At 28.5% G+C, this 21,347-nt stretch overlaps 3 protein-coding genes and 2 pseudogenes across 3 annotated transcripts; 3 read left to right on the forward strand and 2 right to left on the reverse strand.

The window, feature by feature from the left end:
* Nucleotides 1-892: 892 nt before the first annotated feature.
* Nucleotides 893-4,481, forward strand: LOC149059567 (zinc finger protein 862-like). Its single transcript, XM_089224930.1, has 7 exons — nt 893-982; nt 1,069-1,225; nt 2,050-2,331; nt 2,463-2,597; nt 2,678-3,697; nt 3,746-3,991; nt 4,363-4,481. Exons 1-7 carry the CDS (start codon nt 893-895, stop codon nt 4,479-4,481), a joined length of 2,049 nt encoding a protein of 682 aa, XP_089081056.1.
* A 1,312-nt stretch (nt 4,482-5,793) lies between these two features.
* Nucleotides 5,794-6,917, forward strand: LOC149059568 (uncharacterized; annotated as a pseudogene).
* A 7,601-nt stretch (nt 6,918-14,518) lies between these two features.
* Nucleotides 14,519-15,937, reverse strand: LOC149059569 (uncharacterized). The gene is made up of 2 exons (XM_089224936.1): nt 15,580-15,937; nt 14,519-15,342 (listed from the first exon to the last, which is right to left on the reverse strand). The coding sequence occupies exons 1-2, from the start codon at nt 15,935-15,937 to the stop codon at nt 14,519-14,521; spliced, it is 1,182 nt and encodes a 393-aa protein (XP_089081062.1).
* Nucleotides 15,938-15,958: 21 nt separating this feature from the next.
* Nucleotides 15,959-17,126, reverse strand: LOC149059570 (zinc finger MYM-type protein 1-like). Its single transcript, XM_089224941.1, has 3 exons — nt 17,042-17,126; nt 16,309-16,947; nt 15,959-16,251 (listed from the first exon to the last, which is right to left on the reverse strand). The coding sequence occupies exons 1-3, from the start codon at nt 17,124-17,126 to the stop codon at nt 15,959-15,961; spliced, it is 1,017 nt and encodes a 338-aa protein (XP_089081067.1).
* Nucleotides 17,127-17,589: 463 nt separating this feature from the next.
* Nucleotides 17,590-21,143, forward strand: LOC149059571 (52 kDa repressor of the inhibitor of the protein kinase-like; annotated as a pseudogene).
* Nucleotides 21,144-21,347: the final 204 nt, after the last annotated feature.

Genomic DNA, 21,347 nt, shown 5'->3' on the forward strand with positions numbered 1-21,347 from the left:
TTTTTTCAATGAATTTTCACGTTTAAATTTTCATTTTTCGTTAATCCGCTTACAAGATATAGCCTCCCAAAGTTGGGTGGTGTTTGTGTGTTATAGGTGTATGTTAGGTGGTATTTACACACAAACACCATATAAGTGTTGTTTGATAAAAGAATCACCCTGTATATAGGCGTATGAGTAAACAGGAATTTATATAAATAAAAAGGTTGGATGAGGAGCGAGCGAGCCGTGATATAGTAACGTACATAATATGAAATACATAAGCAACGATTTACGTAATATAGCATTGAAGCGATCAACACGACGGTCCGTGAAATAATAGTGCGCCTCTCCCGTGACAATGCCGTGTGGACCTCATCGGGGAGACAATGGGCGTGGTTACGGCCAGCGGCTCGACGATGGCGATACGGAGCACAACGCCATCTCAGAAGCGTTGGTTACGTTTTACTTTTACTATTGCATACTCTTAAGAATATTGTATAGAAACCATTTTTATAATATTTAAAGTAAGATATCTCATAAGTATTAAATATGAATATATTATACAGATATTCTTAACAAGATATATAATATATATTGTTATAAATGAGTTTTTAAATATTTGAATTTCAATATTTTATATACATTTAGCTTATATATATATTTGGATATTGGAACAATATGTATTTATAAATGTAGCAGAGATATAATTTAAAAAAATATCTATAGAATATTGTATAAAAACCATTTTTATAATATTTCATGTTAGATAAAATGGAGATATTAAACAAATATATAAAATTAAACATTAATTTTCAGTTATTATATTAATAATTAAAGGATATACAAAATTAAATATCTAAGAATCTACTTAGTTTAGATATCAACCGTGTGTTAATATCCTTTATTTGCTATGTGGGCTCTACTTCCAATGAAGACTGTCTTGGATGTTGAAGATATAGAAATCAAGTTTAATACTGATACACATTTTAAAAGTCAAATGGTAATTATAACCTTTCTGATGATATATTAAATAAAAATTGGTTGAACTAAGTATTCTAATAAAAGTATTTAATCAATATTTTTTAGAGGAATGTTATATATAGAATTGGTGGAACAAATTCAAAAAACTTTATAAAAAGAACATTACAAAGATTTTTTACAAACGAGCTCTCAACCAAATATACTTGTACTGGTTTTAGACATCATAATCACCTTCGTGGGCTTCAAACAGTGTTGAATCCAGGTATACATCAGGGAGGGCAACTGCCCCCCGAAGTTTTGTTTGCCCCCCCCCCCCGGTTAAATTTCAGTAAATAAATTATTTATTTATTAATGAAACAACTTAAATTGTCTAGGTGCATATTACACAGCCTGTTAAAATAATATAATTGGAAATTCTAATCGGTATCACCGATATCGGTCAGTCACTATAAAATGTTTTTATCGTTGACATTATGACTATTTTTAACGTTATTTTAACGCGTGCGCCGCAAGCGCGTCCGCGGTTTTGCTGTTTGATACTTGTACGCAAGATAGACGCACGTATGCAATGTGCATTACGCAATCAATTTACGAGTATGCCACGCTGTTATCGCGGCACCATGCGTTTATAAATACATCGCAACTCGTTAGTGTGCACTAGTCCCATTCGATAAAAATAATACAATAATAAAATTGAGACCGCCTATATTATATTAATGTTATTTAATTTATTGGGTTACCTAATGTTAGACGGTAGACACCACCTCGCAGTTTAAAAATCACGCGTCTCTGTTAAAGTCAATATTAACGTAGAAAGAATTACCTAGTTATTATTATTTAGTATTTTGTGATTGTAATAATTTTGTGGCAAATACGTTTCTTTTGTTTATAAAATTAAAAATGTCAAAACGATCGATCAAAGATTATTTCTCATCTAATAAAAAAACCACAATTGTAGATTCAACAGATTCTATTAACATAAATCAAGATATTGCAACTCTTCGACTGAAGGTAAAATATATTTTGGATAATCTACTTAGAAATATTTAATTTTATTATTTAATGTTTTTATAATTTTTATTTAAGATAACCTACCAGAGAACCCAGTTACATTAACTAGTTCATCGAAACAAGGTAAAGTAAATCGATTGTATAACACTAAATGGGAAGCAGATTATCCTTGGCTTTATTTTGATAATCAGAGATTTAGTGCTTTTTGTAAATTGTGTGAAAAACATGTAATAAACGATTCAGCGTTATTTGCTAACTCAAGAGGAATTTTTGTTAAAACACCATTCCAAAACTATAAAAATGCTTTGGGAAAAGATGGAAAATTAAATAAACATACATATTCTGCGTCACATATTCGTAGTGTATAACTAGAAAAACTTGCTTTGGTAGCTTTAAAAAACCCTGTATATAATCCAATTTTAAATCAAAATTCTGAAGAATGTAAAATAAACATTTATCATACCTTTTCCGATCTGTGTATTTTTTAGTGAAAGAAGAAATAGCTCATACAACTAAATATGAGCCATTAATTAAGCGATTAATTGTGAAAAGCAGCGATTCACTTCAAAATTGGATTATTGCAAATAGTGACCGCTCAACATACACGAGTAAAGCTACAGCTAGTGAGCTTTTATGTTGAGATTCAGAAATATTAGATGTTAAGTTAGACAAAGAAATATACGGGAAAAATTTTTTTTATTAGCCGATGAAAGTACAAACATAAATAATAAATCTGAATTATCTATATGTGTTCGCTTCGTTAAAAATAATCAACCAATTGAGAGAATTCTTAATATTGTTGCTTTATCTGATACTAAAGCTCAAACAATCATAGATGCAATAAGCAATGAGTTAACTAAGCATAATTTGTCTAATGATAATATTATAGCTTGTGGTTTTGATGGGGCATCAAACATGTCCGGAAATAAAGGTGGAGTTCGTAGATTTGTATCCGATAAAGCTGGAATAGAAGTGCCATATATTCACTGTCGAGCCCACGTATTATCACTTGCATTAACGAGTATGCGCAACAAATCTCCCAAAATTAAACGTTTGTTCCATGTATTGAAAGATATTTATAAACTGTTTCATCAGTCTCCTAAACGAGAAGAACTACTTCATAAAATACAAGTACTTTTAAATGATCCAATATTAAAAATACCTGAGGCTATTGAAATTCGGTGGTTAAGTCATTATAAAATAGTTCATGCAATTAAACAGTCATATATTGCTATAACTACTACTTGTGAACACATTCATCAAGATGGCGCAGATTTAGCATCTTTGGACGGTGGAATTTTACTAAGTCTCCGCGAAGAAAGTTTTATAGTACTTTTGTGTGGACTGGATGAGATATTAGGCGCAATCTCTAATTTAAGTTTAACACTGCAAGGTCCTACAATTTGTATTTCAGCTTTACCCACATTAATTAAAAGTACTACATGTCACTTAAATACAATTTTAGAAGGTTTAAAACAAGACGCAGTGAATAAAAGTACCATCATTAAAAATGCTACAGATATTTCAAGTAAACTTAATTCATTGAAAAAAGACGATTATTTCAAAGAAACAATAGCTTGCCTTTCACAGTTTTTGGAACAAACAATCAAAGAAATGAACCGTCGATTTAATGATACAGCTTTAACACTTATCGAAGGGTGTTCAATATTCGAAGATTACAAATCATTTTCAAATTCATCAGAAAAAATTATTGAACAGTTATGTGATTATTTTTCTTTAAATGAAAATGAAAAAGATGGAGTATTATCAGATTATAAGTCTTTTATGTTTGTTGCTTCACAGAAAGTTAAAACAAACGGATATCCAATAACTGACCCTCTTGAAGCAAATATTGGTTATGAATATCTGAAAAAATTATCAGAATCCATTTTATGTATTCCAATAGGAACGCCTACCGTAGAAAGATCATTCAGTGCGATGAATAGAATTATGACAAACCTTCGCAACCGAATGGGACAAGATACTCTTCATTACTGTATGAAAATAAGTATAGAAGGTGATTAAGATCCGTCAATTGAATATGTCGAAGAGGTGATAGATTTATATGCAACAAAAAAAACTCGCCGCATACGCTTTAAATGATAATATTAATTATACATTTTTAAATATTAAATAATTTCAATTGTTTTTGTAAGCTTAAGTTCAATTATATCAATCAGGTAAATAAAGTAAAATTTGTTAATTTGTATTATATTGATTCCACATCTCAGTGCCCCCCCTGGAAAAAATGTTTGAATTCAACACTGGCTTCAAATAATAGAAATTATTAAAGGTAGTTACACTTTAAGTAATTCCAAAATATAATACAAAATTACAAAATTATATTTATTATTATTATACATACTAAATAATTATAATATATTTCAGAAATTGCTATGAATAAATTTTCATCAACAGAAGCAGATTTCGAGACACATGTGAAGGATTGGTTCAGACATGGATCTCAACGCTTTGGTCGAGAAAAAAATAAAATATTATCATTTTGATGATAAATTATCATAATTTTGAATAATAATATTATATTGTTTTATTGTAAGGTCCATCAAAGACAGATGGTTTTTTATTTTTTAATAAATTATTTATTGATTTTATCAATATTAATAAAATAAACATTAATATTAGATTCTTCAAAATACTGATTATAAATAATATACCTTTGCAACATATAATATTATTACAAATTATTATTATATGTATACATTTAAGGCTGGGTAAGAAGCAAAAAAACTATTTTTTAAACTTGTAAAATTACTTCTAAAAAAATGTATGTGTTATCTATGTAACTTAAAATTTAAACTAACTTTAATTTTTTAATTCGGTTAATGCCCAGAATTTATTATTATTTAGACTGTAGATTTAATGATCGTTAATTTTTACTGATGTAAGGTCTGAAAAAGAATGTCAATTCAGTGTATCACTAAAAGACATTTTATGCGTCGTATAAAAGATGATATATCCAAACAGGTTTTCTTGGTCAACAATCCAGAACAACCACTAAAAGATGATGATACACCAAGTCGATGTGAAACAGTTATAATTCCAGTTGAAAATTATATATCTACTGCTTCAACCATGAATGCTGGTTTGCTTCAATATACGAGTACTCATGAAGAAGTCAATAGTAATAAAAACACAAACTATTATGATAATCCTATTTTAACAGATCATGATAAAAGCCATCATTTAAGTGAAAAGTTACGTAATTGGGTGATTAAATACCATGTTTCACATAACTGTGTTGATGAACTGTTGTTAATTCTGATATCTGTTGGTATAAAAGTACCAAAAACAGCTAAAACGTTTCTACAAACTCCTAAAGTAAACAGCCAAAAAGTTAGTATTGTTCATCTTGGCTCATATATACATCTAGGTGTAGAGTTTATGCTTACTAAAATCTTAGCTCCTCATATTTTTTACATTGAAAATAAGATCTCGATAAAATTAAGTGTTAACATTGATGGTTTACCATTAACATCCAGTTCAAAGTCCAGTTTTTGGCCAGTACTTATATCTTTTGTAAATGTACCAATATTATTAAAAACTGTAGTTCCAGCAGGAATTTATCATGGTAAATTCACAAAACCTCCTTCGAGTCATGAATTTTTAAATCTATTTATAACAGATATGAAAGAAATTATAAATAATGGTTTGTGTGTTAATAATATTTTATTTAAATTCGAAATTTCCCAAATTGTGTGTGATGCTCCTGCAAAAAGTTTTGTGTTAAATGTAAATAATTTTAATGCCTATCATGGATGTAACTCGTGTACAGTAGAAGGTACTTTCATAAAAAATCGAATGGCTTTTTTAGAATTAAATGCTCCTTTAAGATTCAATGAAACATTTAGAAATAAACTTGATGAATACTATCATAAAGATGTAAGTCCATTGGAAGAATTGCCCATAAATATAATATCAACAGTAGTACTTGAATACATGCATAACATATGTCTCGGACATGCATAACATATGTCTCGGTGTTGTTAAAAAGTTGATTGTTTTTTGGACCAAAGGTAAAAAGCCTGTTCGACTAATAAATACTGATGAATTATCACAAGAATTAGTTAATATCAAATCTTTTTTACCATCAGAGTTTAATCGTTTACCTAGAACATTAGAAGAAGTTGAATATTGGAAAGCCACAGAATTTAGAACTTTTTTGCTGTATACTGGCCCAATAGTATTAAAAGGCCGATTAAAAACATCACTATATAAACATTTTATACTTCTAAGTTCTGCTGTTCGCATCCTCATTTCTCCTGAAACTTTTTTCACTCAACTACTTAGTTAAAGATTTGTAAGTGAATTTCATCTAATTATGGTGAAGAATATGTTGGTTATAATGTGCATGTGTTAATTCATGTCAGTGATTTTTTTTAGACTTGTGGTGCTTTAGATTTATTTAGTGCTTTTAAATTTGAAAATTATTTACAATTTATTAAAAAAAGTTCTAAAAATCCACTTGAGGATATTTAAAATCGCATAATCGAACATGTTAATGCTCAAACTAATATTATTCCACAGAATTTCCCTATCCTTGAAAATGAATTGCCCTATGATGATATGGAAAATAATTCAATAACTGAAATATTATATTATGAGAGAATTATTTTAAAACAATTTATTGTGAGCTCTAAAAAAGTTGAAGATTTATATTTTATACTTGAGAATGATGATTTAGTTAAAGTCAATAAAATAATTCATTTTTTGAGTGGTAATATTAAACTGAGGTATCTAAATTTAAATATTCCCCTTTTTTTGTTAATCCTGTATTTTCAGATATACTTAAAATATATTCTGTTAATGGAATTATACCTGAAGCTCGACTTTTAATGAAGTTAAATGTATTGAAATATAAATGTTTTACGGTGCCAGTTGATGAGAACAAATATATATCGATTGCATTGCTGCATACTGATTGACTTTCAACTTGTATTATTTACATGATTAATTATTAGAATAAATATTATACTTTTGTACTTGTATTTTATTTATGGATGTATCTACCAAGGTTAGGTAAATAGGTAAATATTATTCTAATATTATTATGTTGGGTATTGTATTTTTATTTTTTTTAGTTGAATTATTTAATTATTTGTGAAATATCAAATTTGTATGTATAATAAAACTACCTAACTAATAGTTTTTAACAGTTTAAAAATAGTTATGAATTTATGATAAAATAGTTAAGATAGTTTGAATAGTTTTCTATTATTAAACAATTTAATTTTATCAACAGTTGAAATGAATACATTTGTTTTATTTAATTTAGGTTTAATCCTACATAATTTGAGTTTAGTAACCAAATAAAGTATACCTACATTTATATAAGTATATAACAAACTTAACAAAGTCGTTTGGTTTGGTAATAATTGGTAGTAATTATTACTTAGTAGCATTGATTATAGAATAGACAGATAGCCCATGCAATGTTAATATTTGGTGACCATGCGTAGGATGCAACCACTATGGAGCGCTAGTGTAGTTGGGATGCAAGGAGGTGGTACCCCCATCATAGATGTTTGCCATGGATATGCGGGGAAGGGAAGAGGTGGCTTATCGCGAAGTGCCGATCTAAAAATAGAGTAATAATAAGAAACTGAAGATATACTGAAATGATTGGAAATAATAATTTTATTATATTATCATTTATTACTATTTTGTTCATTGTGGAACAACCGCCTTCCGAATTTTCTCGTTTTTTGAGTTTTAAGTTGCATTTACAATTAAAAATTCTTAAACATGTCTGGAAATAAATTCCCATATTTAAATTGTGGAAAATCAAAGAAAATGTTTCCAAATTTAAAAATGTATCGTTTTCCAAAAGATGATAGAAAACTGAAAAGAAGTATGGATAATACATTCAGGTGAGTAATTAATTTTAAATTTTAATTTTTCTGTACCATTGCGAATATTTATAATTTTTTTTACACATATTTTTTTATATCTACACAGGAAACACAAGTTTGTTTTCTGTTGATCCAGATAAACTCCACAATAGGTACATTTGTCAAGAACATTTCCCACCCGAAAGCTTTGTACAAAATTTTACTCAAAATCGTTTGATAGATACTGCTATTCCCTATAATTATCAATCTAAAACACAGCCATCTACATCATCAGGCATTAACCAGAATGATGAATCTCAGCAGGAGTATAATATAATGTCAACCCCAACTAAAACATATACACACTCAAAACCAGACATGGTAGAGTTAGTTTTTCCGAGCCCCCCTTCAACTTTTTCTACACCTCAAAAAATTAAAATAACAAATATAATTGACATGCCTAGCCCAAATTTAAAAAGGAAATCTGATTTGATAGAAATAGATACACCTAGAAAAATCAATTTAAAACAAAAATTAAAACTAAAAAACAAATTAATTCATAATAAAATAACTCAAATTTCAAAATTAAAAAAAAGAGTTAAAACTTTTAAAACACATAATAATGCTAAGAATTCAATAAATATGCATAACTTTCCATTAATTAATTCTAAGGCAATGGTAACGATGCAATTAAAAGATAGGAGTCGTCCGTGGACATTAAATGAAAAAAATGTAGCTTTTAACTTATATTATAAATCACCAACAGCATATAAATTTTTACGTTCACAAAAAGTTAATTTACCTGGGCCATCAACTATTCGTCGTTGGATTGGTCAATCAAAATTCTTACCAGGTTTTAGTAAATTATTTTTCAGTCATATACAAAAAAAATTTGAGTCATCTGATTATAAAGAAAAAGCTTGCACTGTTTGATTTGATGAAATGTATATAAAAGAATTTATAGAATATTCCAAAGAATTTGATTTTATTGAAGGTTTTGAAGATTTAGGTCATTATGGGAGGACCAATAAAAGTGCTAACTGTGTTTTAGTATTTATGGCTCGAGGTATTTACTCTACATGGAAATTTCCAATTGCATATTTTCTTGTTCATTCTGGAGTTAACAAAACAATTTTAAAAAATTTAATAATTGATGTTTTACAAAAGTTATTTGAGGTTGGGTTGTGTCCCAAAATTATAGTTTGCGATCAAGGCACAAACAACCAAAGCACTTTAAAATCATTAAATATTTCAGAAGATAATCCATTTTTTTTTTATCAACAACAATAAAATTTTTTCTTTGTTTGATGTTCCTAATTTACTTAAAAGTATTAGAAATAATTTAATTAATGCCTGTTATATAAAAGATAATAAAATAATCTCATTTGATGATATAAAAAAAACATATGAGTTGGACAAACAAAATCATAAAAGTAAGTCTCTCATCAAAATAACAGATGCACATATTTACCCTAATTCTTTTCAAAAAATGCGTGTTAAATTAGCAGTACAATTATTAAGCAATTCCATGGCCGCAGTAATCCGAACTTGTATACAAACAGGACAACTTCAAAGTAACACTTCATCGAATACTGCAGATTTTATTGAGTTTATTAATAATTTATTTGATTGTTTAAATAGTAAATCTTTATATAGTCATAATCCATACCTCTGTGCATTAACTGATCTAGGTACTGTAAAAAATTTTTTAATAGAAGCTTCACAATACTTCACAAATTTACAAAAATTAAAAAAAGGAAAATTATCTCAACCTCCCTGTTTTAAAGGGCTTACACAGACCATTAAAGGTGTATTGCAATTTTTTGAAGCAGTGAAATCTAATGATATTGTATTTTTAATGACTAATCGTTTAAATCAGGATGTTTTAGAAAACCTCTTTAGTATTTTTCGACAAAATGGTGGTTATAACAAAAACCCAACAGCTAGAACAATCAGAACTTCCATAAGAAGTAATTGTATTTTTTCTTTATGTACATCAAAAGCGACAAATTGTGAGGAAACCCAAGAAGATGATAATCCAATTATAATTGACCCAGTTAGTTCACTAAATAAAATAAATTTTAACAGTTCGAAATTATCATCTGATTCCGACACAGAATGTAATTCTAATTTATCTCTCTGTATTTTTTCATCTGACGAGGACTCAAATAATACTGATAGTAATATTGATGTCACTTTAGAAGACTGTTCTGTAACATATTTCGCAGGATATTTGGGCTATAAATGTATGAAAAAATTTAATTGTAACCAATGTCAACTTGAACTATTTGTTGATAATAACTTAAATGATAAAAAGCAGTTGCATCTTCTTAACACGTTCACTGCGGATGACGCCAATTGGCGTCATTTAGCATGGTTCACATATGCGGATGACGCCAAATGGCGTCATCCGCACACTATTTTTCAATACATTATAATTTAGTCCGCGTTACAATCAAAAACCTCATTTTCGGTCAGCGTTATCTATAGATATTAGTTAATACGTGTGTGCAATCGCACATCGATATTTCTATTTTTAGTCTATAATATTTTTATTTTATTTTGGGATGTTTACTATTCCTTTATCAAGTTAATTATCGGTATTTTCAAGAAATTCACTATCGTTGCAATCATTTTTCCATCGTCGGTCGTTGATGAAACACGTACGTATTCACATTGTATTGTTTTTATACATTTTATAGTTAAATTATATACATATTATTTCTTTTGAACGATTTTTTTTCTTTATTTCGTTTACTTTCGTATTACTTATATTATGAACATGGATAATACATTGAATAAATCCGGTCCATCTCGACCAAAACGGTTATGCAATATGAATCGAAATTATGAACAACAAATTGAGCAGATGCTTTTTAACTCTGATAGTTACGAAAATTATGATTTTTCCGATTCTGGTAGTGAATATGAATTTGAAAATACTGAACAAGTGTCTGACGATTTTGAGAGTGATACTGAGATCGCGAATAATGTACCAAGTGTAAATACTCAATCATCAACAAATACTAATAATGACGGTGACTGGCAAGAGGAGGAAATTGAATTATCTAATTTTCCTTTTATGAAACGAAACGAATTGCTTGTTCCGATAGAAGGCAAAATAAATCCTATAGATTATTTTTTTATGCTTTTCGATGAACATTTTATAAAACTATTGGTTGATGAAACGAATAATTATGCTGAAACCGAGTTTTTACGTGTTGGTAGTGCACCACGTTCTCGTATCTCCAATTGGAAACCAACAGATAAAGACGAAATGTTAACATTTATTGCATTGATAATTCACACTGGTACCATAAAACTCAACAGATTGAATGACTATTGGAAAACCCATCACCTTTTCAACTTTTCTTGCTTTTCAAATTATATGAGTCGTGATAGATTTTTAAATTTATTAAGATGTTTTCATTTTGCACCAAATATTGAAACTAATAATCAAAACCTACCTGAGGATCGCTTATATAAAATTAGACCTTTAATTACATATTTCAATAACAAAATGAATACCATATATTATCCCAAAAAAGAACTCTCACTTGATGAGTCCATGGTGTTATGGAGAGGCCGTCTCCAGTTTCGTCAATACATTCAAAATAAACGCCATAAATATGGAATTAAATTATACATGCTTACGGAACCTCATGGCTTGGTATTAAAATTTGCCATTTATGTAGGAGTACTCGATGACTTGGGAGGAAAAGGCCATGCAGCTAATGTGGTTTTGCATTTAATGTCCGAAAAGCTAAATAACGGCCATGGACAATTTCTACAATAGTTTTGATTTAGCCTCCAAATTGATTGAAAAAAAAACGTTTTGTACTGGAACATTAAGATTGAACAGAAAAAATACACCACAGGATGTTGTAGAGTCAAAATTAAAAAAAGGTGAAACCGTTGCCAGATACTCTCAAGGTGTTATGATTGGAAAGTGGAAAGATAAGAGAGATGTTGGTTATATTTCCACCGAATTTAAAAATAATTTAATTCTTACCAAAAACCGAAACGGTAAAGAACAATTTAAACCTGAACCTATCCCAAATTATAACCGTTTTATGAGTGGAATTGATCGGCAAGACCAAATGCATAGCTATTATAAATTTACTAGAAAAACAATCCGTTGGTATAAAAAAATTGGTATACATATAATACAAATGTTATTGATGAACTCATTTTATTTATATAATCAATATCACGCCGGACCTAAAATATCATTGTATGATTTTCGATTATCCATACTCAGTGAACTTTTGCCCAAACATCCAAAACCTAGATCATTTTCAGTATCACATACTAATCATTTCCCAAAAACTCACGATGTTGGAAAATCTGGAAGACCTAACAGAAAAAGATGTCATCTGTGTTATTCTAAAGGGATAAGAAAAGATACAACATACTTCTGTCCAAGCTGTCCGGAAAAACCCAGTCTTTGTCATCAACCATGTTTTAAAAATTTCCATAAATAGTTTAAAATAAAATAGTAAATAATAAATATTAAATATTATAAATATTAAATAGTCAGTTTCCATTTTTTTAAAATTATAATAACGTGTTCACTTTTATTTTTAAAATAATAAGGAATAAAGATGTTTTCATTTTATTAAATTATAAGTACATATTTACTTTTAGTTATTTATTAATTTAATTGCATTGTAAAACAATAAGTAATAAAGTAACAATTTGGTATGATAGTTGTGAGTAACTGTTTGGTATACCTAGCATAACAAATTTGCTATGACGCCAATTGGCGTCAATCAGCGTCAGATAAAAGCAAAGTGTATGTGGTGCGGATGACGCCAATTGGCGTCAACGAAAAAAAAACTTTGAATTACTTCCGCACATTTGAATGTGTATTGTAATATGATCCGCAGTGAACGTGTTAATAAAAATTATACTTCAATTGATAATGAAAGTGGACTTAAAGCACCATCAAATAGCTTAAATAATGTAGTAAATAAAATTTTAAATATTTTTGAAAGCAATTATAAAAACTATTTGCATAAAAAGAAAATAAAATTTCAACTAACTGAGCGCTTAAAAAATAATAATACAATTAAAAAATGGCTTGATGAATCATTGACAAACTGCATAGATCATAAAATGTACATAATTGAACAACTTTTAATTTGTAAAATATTTAATAACAAAATTATTTTCAATTACCTCAAAATTAGCAAAACTTTCTAAATTAAAAATATTAAACCATATTTAAATAAATTAAATACATTTTTTCTTGTTCTGACCTTGTACCTATTTGCATAAAACAATATAGAAGCAGTCTTAACTGTCCTTTTTAGGACAATTCACATTAACTACATTAAATAGTTCTTTTCAGGACTAAGGATCAATTACATTAAATAGTTCTTTTCAGGACTTTGCTTTGATTTTTAAATAGTTCTTTTCAGGACTATTTGCATCAATTACATTAAACTGTCTTTTTTAGGACAATTCACATCTACTACATTAAACAGTTCTTTTCAGGATTAAGCGTTAATTTTTATTATATTAAACAGTTCTTTTCAGGACTTAGCATTAAATTTTTAAATAGTCTTTTTTAAGACTATTTGTTTCAATTTTATTAAACGGTTCTTTTCAGAACCAACAAACATCACAATTTACTTTTATTCTAATAATTTATTATGCTTCAATATAAATGTATAAATGTATTTTACCCTTATTTTGTGTTTTTTTAATAATAAAGACAATTTTTTTATTCTTTAAACCTAGTATTTTATTTCTAATCCAGTTTAGCAATCTTGGTATATCTTCACTCAGAATCGTTTTTCATCATATTATATAGACTTATAGTTGGCAGTGGCGCCAAAGTCCAACATTTTACCTATGACATTAGACACCTCCACATAAAATTTTGACACCCACCTTTATCTTATAATTACCTTACCATAAAACAAGATCTATTCTAAGGATTTTTGTCTACAACACATTAAATTCCCTCTATCACAGGTCACATTCATAAGTTATAACTACTCTAAATGTAAAAATATCATTATTTGTATAAATTTACTAAAAACACATAAATATTACAATATAATTACTAAATGTTGCAAAAATGAATAAATTTTGACCAAAAATAAAATACTCATAAATTATACTTATAAGTATAGACAGTATAGTTATAACACAATGCTGCACATTATACTGAATACAGGTATGGAATAACTATGTCTATGTTCAGTGTAAGCTAGTTAAGTAATTGACTTCCAAAAAATAATTTTTAAAATAATAAATACAAATGATATAATAATTTAATATGTAATATTTACAATTTGAAAATCATTCCACTAACATACACATAATTCCCACAAAAAAATGGCATAAGTAGTTTTTAAAAATATAACTTTTGAACCATTTCAGTATTTCACCAAACTCTTTACCCATAATATCATTATAATATTAATAATATTATCAACAACATAAAAATGTATTTTTAACAGCACAAACATTTTCTCAATATCACAAACAATCCTCAACGATGTCTTACAGTAATAAATCTTAAGTATAGTTTTTATGTTGTCTATTAGACAAAATGTATTGTCAACATTTAAAAAAACACACAAATAATTAAAATAAATCAGTTTCTTTATTATTATTTTTAATATTTTATATATTTTTAATTATATTTAGCTACTTTAATAAAGTATTTTTTATTATTAGATTTAAAGTATAAGTGCTTTTTTACTTGCAGGAGTTTTAGATGCAAATATATTGATAACATCTTCTTTGTTTATTTCTATGTCTTGTTCACAAGATATTTTCATCAAATCTTCTAAACGATTTTCAGAAGTAGTCGTGCGAAGTCGTGTCTTAATTAATTTAAGCTTGGAAAATGTTCGCTCTGTACTGGAACTAGAAACTGGAAGTGTGATACTAATCTTAATGGCAATGAAAAGATTTGGAAATACTGAATTCATTTTAGTAAGACATAACATTTTAAATAAATTACTGATGCATCCTGAATTTTGAAAAGTTTTATATGATGTATCTTGTGCTGCTTCTTCTTCATTTTCTGAATTTGAGTTTGTAAAATTATCCAAGTCTGAATCATATTGTATGGTATTTTCATTATGAATTCTAGAAGGAATATCAATAATTTTCTTTAAATCAAAATAATTTCTGACAAATTGAATATATTCAGTTTTTAATTCTTCTATTGATAAGAATTGGTAAATACTACACAACATTTTAAATGCATCTATAGGGAGTTTTTTAGAGTGTTTATTTAGTTCTATAATGCGTTTTTCAGAAAAAAGTGACAAATCTCTTAAAATGCCAATTTGATTATTATTAAATCGTGTTTGTAATTCGGTTATAGTAATATCGAGAGCAGAATAAAATGTATTTATTTTCATTTCTTTTAAGGAGTCTAAGATTTGCTCATCATTCTGTTGTTCATCAAATTGTCGAGGAACTTTTCGTTTTCGAATTTCTTTCAATGGTTCAAATTCAGTTTGTTTAGTGGCTTTAAAATGTTCAGCATCAGCTATAATATTTTTAAATTCATTGCTGTTATTTCTTAAATATTTTAATTGGCGAGTGCCGGAAATTAATAAATCTGTTACTGTAAGTAAATCAATATCACGTTTTTGAAAAGCATTATTGAGTGGCTCCAATACATCAAATATTGATTTAAAAAAAAATGATGTGTATAGAAACTTTGAGGACTTGAAATAATTTAAAAAACCAGTTACTGCAGACACAACTTTAACATCTGACAAACCTTCAACATTGCGAATTTCTTCTAAAGTCTCTATTACAGCATCAAACTTTTTGTGTACTGTGTTCAAAGCTGTGGCATGGGACATCCACCTAGTAGTCGCTACCCTTTTCATAGAATGAATTTGTTCTCCTTTATAAAGTTCACTCTGTTTTTGCCAAAAAATGCTTACTCTCTTTTTGCTACACCATAAGAATGAGTAAAGTGATTCTAAATTCCCAAAAAGATTAAGTGTGTCAATACCTTTTGACGTTGCTGCTACAACAACCAAATTTATCCTATGCGCGTGACACCAAATAAATGTAGCATGATTATTTTTTTCTTTGATATGAGCTTGTAGACCATTATATTCACCAGACATATTACTTGCCCCATCATACGATTATCCAATTAAGTTTGTCTTCCATTCAAAACCTTCTCTAATCATTACCTCTTCAAATGTCTTGAATAACACTTCTCCTGTAGTTTTATCAGACTCTTTAATGGCGATTAAGCGCTCATAAACATTTCCTGAATTATCATTGGCATATCTTACAATAAATGAAATTTGCTCTTTTCTAGATGTGTCAAAAGTAGAATCAATTGATATACTAAATAATTTTGCAGCCAATATTTCTAATTGTATTTTATTAGAAATGTGTTCAGCTACACTGGATATAAGCTGATTTTGTTTATCTGATGATACAAACAAAAGTTATTTTCTTCCTTTAAATTGTATAAGAGAAATGTGACTAGATAACACAGGAGAATGCGTTGCAATAAGTTCTACTAGATCTTTGAAATTTCCTTTTATATTTTCTGACCATGCTTCTCTATGACCACGAAATGCTAATTGGTGCTTCGCCAAATAACACACAATATCTATTAATTGACTTACAACTTGTCTATTTGTGGATACTTGCATTTTACGAGCATACTCCAAAGATGGCAAAACTGGCAATGTTGATTGATTGATTTTCAAAATAACTGATGAGTTGGTATGGCTTGTTGAAATTTCATGAGCAATATTATTATTTTTTGCATTTTGCCAATTGCAGTAACCATTTTGAGTCCATGACTTTATTGATGCATTAGACTTACCATCATTATATAACATGCAACACAAACAAAATATTTTATTCAGTCGTGGAGAATATGACAACCAATCTCTAGATAATTTTGATCCATCAGGCATTATCCTTTGATACCACAATTCATTAAAATGACCTTTTCGATCAGTCTTATCTTTTGGAAAAATTCCATCAGGCAAGTCATCAGCTAATGGTTGACAAGGTCCTAGTTGAACTATAAAGCGCTTTTCTTCAGGTGACAAGTTCTTTTTAATATAAAGATAAGGATCATTTTTCCAACGAAGAAATATATCATAATGCTCTAAAATAATATAATTTATAAGTACATTACAAAATGTTATGTATATAAGACTTATAATAATAATAAATATTACAATTATGTTATAGTGTTATACCTTTTGGAGTAGATTCAGTAAGTTCTGTTAATGGGGAAGGATAATCAAATATAACTGTTTCATTCTCTACTGTTTTTTCTTCCATCCCAGATGTTGTATTTACAAGAACATCCAGTGGCGTATTTACGGGGGGGGGGGGGGGGGTCCAAGGGGTCCGGACCCCCCCCCCCCCATTGACTCGTGTCTCGTACATGTAAATTTTTGTGTTTTTATATGTTTAATAAAAACAAATCATATCATAGGATATGAGACATATGTCGATATGAACAATTTTGTAAAAAAATTTCGAAGCGTCAGTATTATCAACATTTTCAATTGTTATCATGATTTTTCGTTATCAGTTTGGTACCAAACATGGTTGAAAAATACCGAGTTCTTGGTTATTGAACAAACGCTCTGCTTTTATCAAAACAAATTAAATGATAGCGGTAGCCGGTAGATAATAATGATGACTGACGGTTTTTCTTATTTATGATTATGCATTACATGATCTTCAAAACCGTTCGAATTCGAAACTTCACTGTGTTGTTTTTTATTAATCTTTCAAAATGAACAACACACCTAAAATAACAACTTTTTTCACTGCGATTCGGTCTACAGAGTCCACTTGTAGTAGTGAGACCCCTAGCGAGACTGCCGAGACTTTGAATCTGAAAAGGTCTATCGACGAAGACGCTGAACAAAGTTTGAATAAGAAATTAAATTCTCAGGTATGTTACTGTTTAAAACCCGTATTTATTATTATCTTGATTATATAATTGAAATCTATAGTTGTTAAGCTTGCTTTCCTCATAGACCATAGTTGTATATTTTGCTAAATGCTTATACTTATTTTTTGTATTGGCTGCCTTATGAAATTTGCTTGGCGGTATTTGACATTTAAATATATATAGAATGAAAATGTGAACAAAAATGACAAAGTTACGACTCCGCCTAATGATATTTGTTTGTTTGTAAATCGTTCCTTAACTGATAAAGAGAAAATTGAGGTAAGAATTAATGTAGTTTTTTTCTTACTTTTTTAAGCGTAATAATGGTACAAACTACAAATACAGCATTCTCACGCTTCTAGTATTTGACTTAATTAACTACTAAGTACTTACAAAGAATTGTAATAAAGTAGGTTCTAGGCATATCACAATATTATTTTATTTATTTTTAGGTTTTGAAAAATGTATGGATTCCTAAAAAAGAATTTATTTTTCCTATACTGGATACGAATACAAAAAAGAATTTGCGATTTCAATATACTTGGTTAGAAAGATTTCCGTGGCTAGTATATTCGAAAAAAGAAGATGGAGCTTACTGCCGATATTGTGTAGTTTTTGCAAATTATGGAGGAATTGGAAACCAACCTTTAGGACAGCTTGTACTAACTGTATTTCGCAATTTTAAAAAAGCTCTTAAAGTAATAATCGCTTTTAATAATTTATGAAGTGTTTATAGTTTAATGGCTTTCAGTTTAGTGCACTTTAGCACTTACACTTTCTTGTGTTTAGATTTTTCTATTATGATAATATTTTGTATAACATAAAACCATTATAGGCATTTCAAGATCACACAAAGGCTGCTTATCACGAAATGAGTGTCTTAAAGTCTCAACAATTTCTAAGTATTTTATTTGATCATAAACAGCCATCAATAGTAGAATGCATTGACACTGATAGGTGATTTAACTATTTTAACAAAAGTGCCTATATATTATATTAAATTGTCAATAATGTCATCATTATAGATTGGCTAAAGTCAAAGAAAATAGAAAAAGACTTGTTCCTATTATTCAGTGTATTTTGTTGTGTGATAGAGAAGAAATTCCTTTACGGGGACATCTAGATTTTGGTAAAATAGTGACAGATGGTAATTGAAATTATAATAACTCAATTTGTATATATAATTTGAATTAAATATATTTATTTCAACAATCAACAGATATAAATTCAAGAGAAGGTAAATTTCGTGCCATTTTAAAATATCGAGCAATAGGCGATGAACATTTAAAAAATGTGTTGGAAGGTTGTGGTAAAAGGAACAAATATACAAGTCCTATAATTCAAAACCAAATTATTGAAGCGTGCAATAAAATCATTCTCAAACAGATTGTTGATAAAGTAAATTCTTCAAAATGCTTCTCAATCTTAGCTGACGAAACGACTGATGTAGCTACGAAGGAACAGTTATCAATAAGCGTGCGTTATGTTGATAATGATGATATATTACATGAAGATTTTCTTCAATTTTTTGAAATAAACAGTTTGACTGGTTCAAGTTTAGCTTCATCTATATTGGATGGTAATTATTGGTAGTATAAATTATTATAAACCATTGTTGACTATTTAAAGTTATGATATGTTTTAATTTTTATTTCAGGTTTAAATGCTTGTGGTATTGATTGTGAACACTTGTATGGCCAAGGCTATGATGGGGCCAGTAACATGGCAGGGAAATTCAATGGTGTCCAAGCTGTAATTAGAGATAGCTATCCAAAGGCACTATACATTCATTGCTCTGCACATTCTTTCAATTTAGCAGTATGTACATCCAGTGATATAAAATCTGTTAGAAATTGTTTGGGAATCGTTGAACGGCTTTATGTATTTTTCAACACACCAAAAAGAAAAAATGAATTAATCAACGAAATTGAAAATAGTGACTCCATACCTAGTTCTAACGCTAGGACACTGAAAAGGCAATGTGCAACAAGATGGGTACAGAAATACGAATCATTGAATGATTTTGTTGAATTATTACCATTTGTGATTAAAACACTTGAAAACATTTCTTCTACGTGGGGTTTACCGTCTTCTGTAGATGCTGAAGTCCTATTAAAAAGTGCATTGGATTCAGAGTTTCTTATTTCATTATATGTTACTAAGGTACATTCTTAATTGAAAATTTAAATAAATATGTACTGCTTCTGCATCTAATTACCTAAATAATAAACATATTTTAGATTTTTTTTGCCTTTGGACTACCTGTATGCAAACAATTACAAAAAGAACGAATAGATTTAAAGCACACTATAAATATTATAGAAACATTACTTCAGTCTTTAAAAGAAATTAGAGAAAATGCTGAAAAAGAATTTCAAATTTTATTTGAAAAAGTAAAAGTAAGTAATTTGAGTTTTAATTAAAGTAATTCAATGTAGGGTATACATAATAATAAATAAACTTACAATATTAAAATAGAAGTTGGCAGATGTTATTGGAACTGAAATATCAAAGAAACGCACTGCTGGAAAACAAACAAATAGAGCAAATCCCCAAGTATCTTCGGTAGAAGAGTATTACAGAGTTACAGTGTTTTTGCCGTTTATAGATAATTTTATCTGCCAACTAACTTCTAGATTTTTAAATCATAAAAACGTTTTTGAAGGTAAAGCTATTTATTGTTATCTAAGTTTATCTCAAAACTCTAATCAGTATATTTAGTATCTGGTTCCTAGCGGCTAGCAGAAAACTATATAAATAAATAATTACACAATATGATTAATTAAACTATAATGTATTGGATATATAATTTTTAGAAGTGTCTCTAGCGTAAAATTATTTTCATGTTAAAACAAGAATTGAAGATGTTTTATTTTATATGTTATAGGTTTTGAATGTTTGTTTAGTTCATCTTTTACTGATGAAGAAAGATTGGCATTTGAGAAATTAGTTGAGTTTTATATACAACCAGTTGAAAAGGATAATGCTTTTGTAGAATTAAAAATATGGAAAGTCAAAATAAGCAACGGAGATGTCAATACCAAAACTGGATTAGATGCACTTATGAAATGTTCGAAGACAGATTTTCCAAACATACATTTTTTGATTAAAATATTTTGTACATTGCCAGTATCTACGGCCACTCCAGAAAGATCATTTTCAACCTTAAAAAGGTTGAAAAGTTATCTTAGATCAACTATGAATGAAGTAATGTATTTAAGAAATATTTATTATAAAAGTTATAAAATTAGTATATTTGTAATTTGTTTTGTATTTAGGATAGGCTAAATGGACTGGCATTGATGTCCATTCATCGGGACATACCTATCGACGTGGATGCAATTATTAATGAAATGGCACTTACCCCTAGAAAATTAGATTTTGTTTTATAATCATGTTTTATTACAATAAATAAATAATTAAATACTCAAAAATTGTAAATTGTCTTATAAATATTATATTTATGTAATAAAGTGTAATTGGGGGGGTGTGGGGGGCGAAGCCCCCCACGGCTTTGTATTCTGAAAATTATCTGGACCCTCCCCATGACAAATTCCTAAATACGCCACTGAGAACATCTTTAATATAATGAAATA

The sequence above is a fragment of the Diuraphis noxia genome, unplaced genomic scaffold, assembly GCF_037042655.1.
Source record: "Diuraphis noxia isolate RWA-SAM2 unplaced genomic scaffold, SU_Dnox_SAM2 contig0001, whole genome shotgun sequence".
In the NCBI taxonomy this organism is placed as follows: Eukaryota; Metazoa; Arthropoda; class Insecta; order Hemiptera; family Aphididae; genus Diuraphis; species Diuraphis noxia.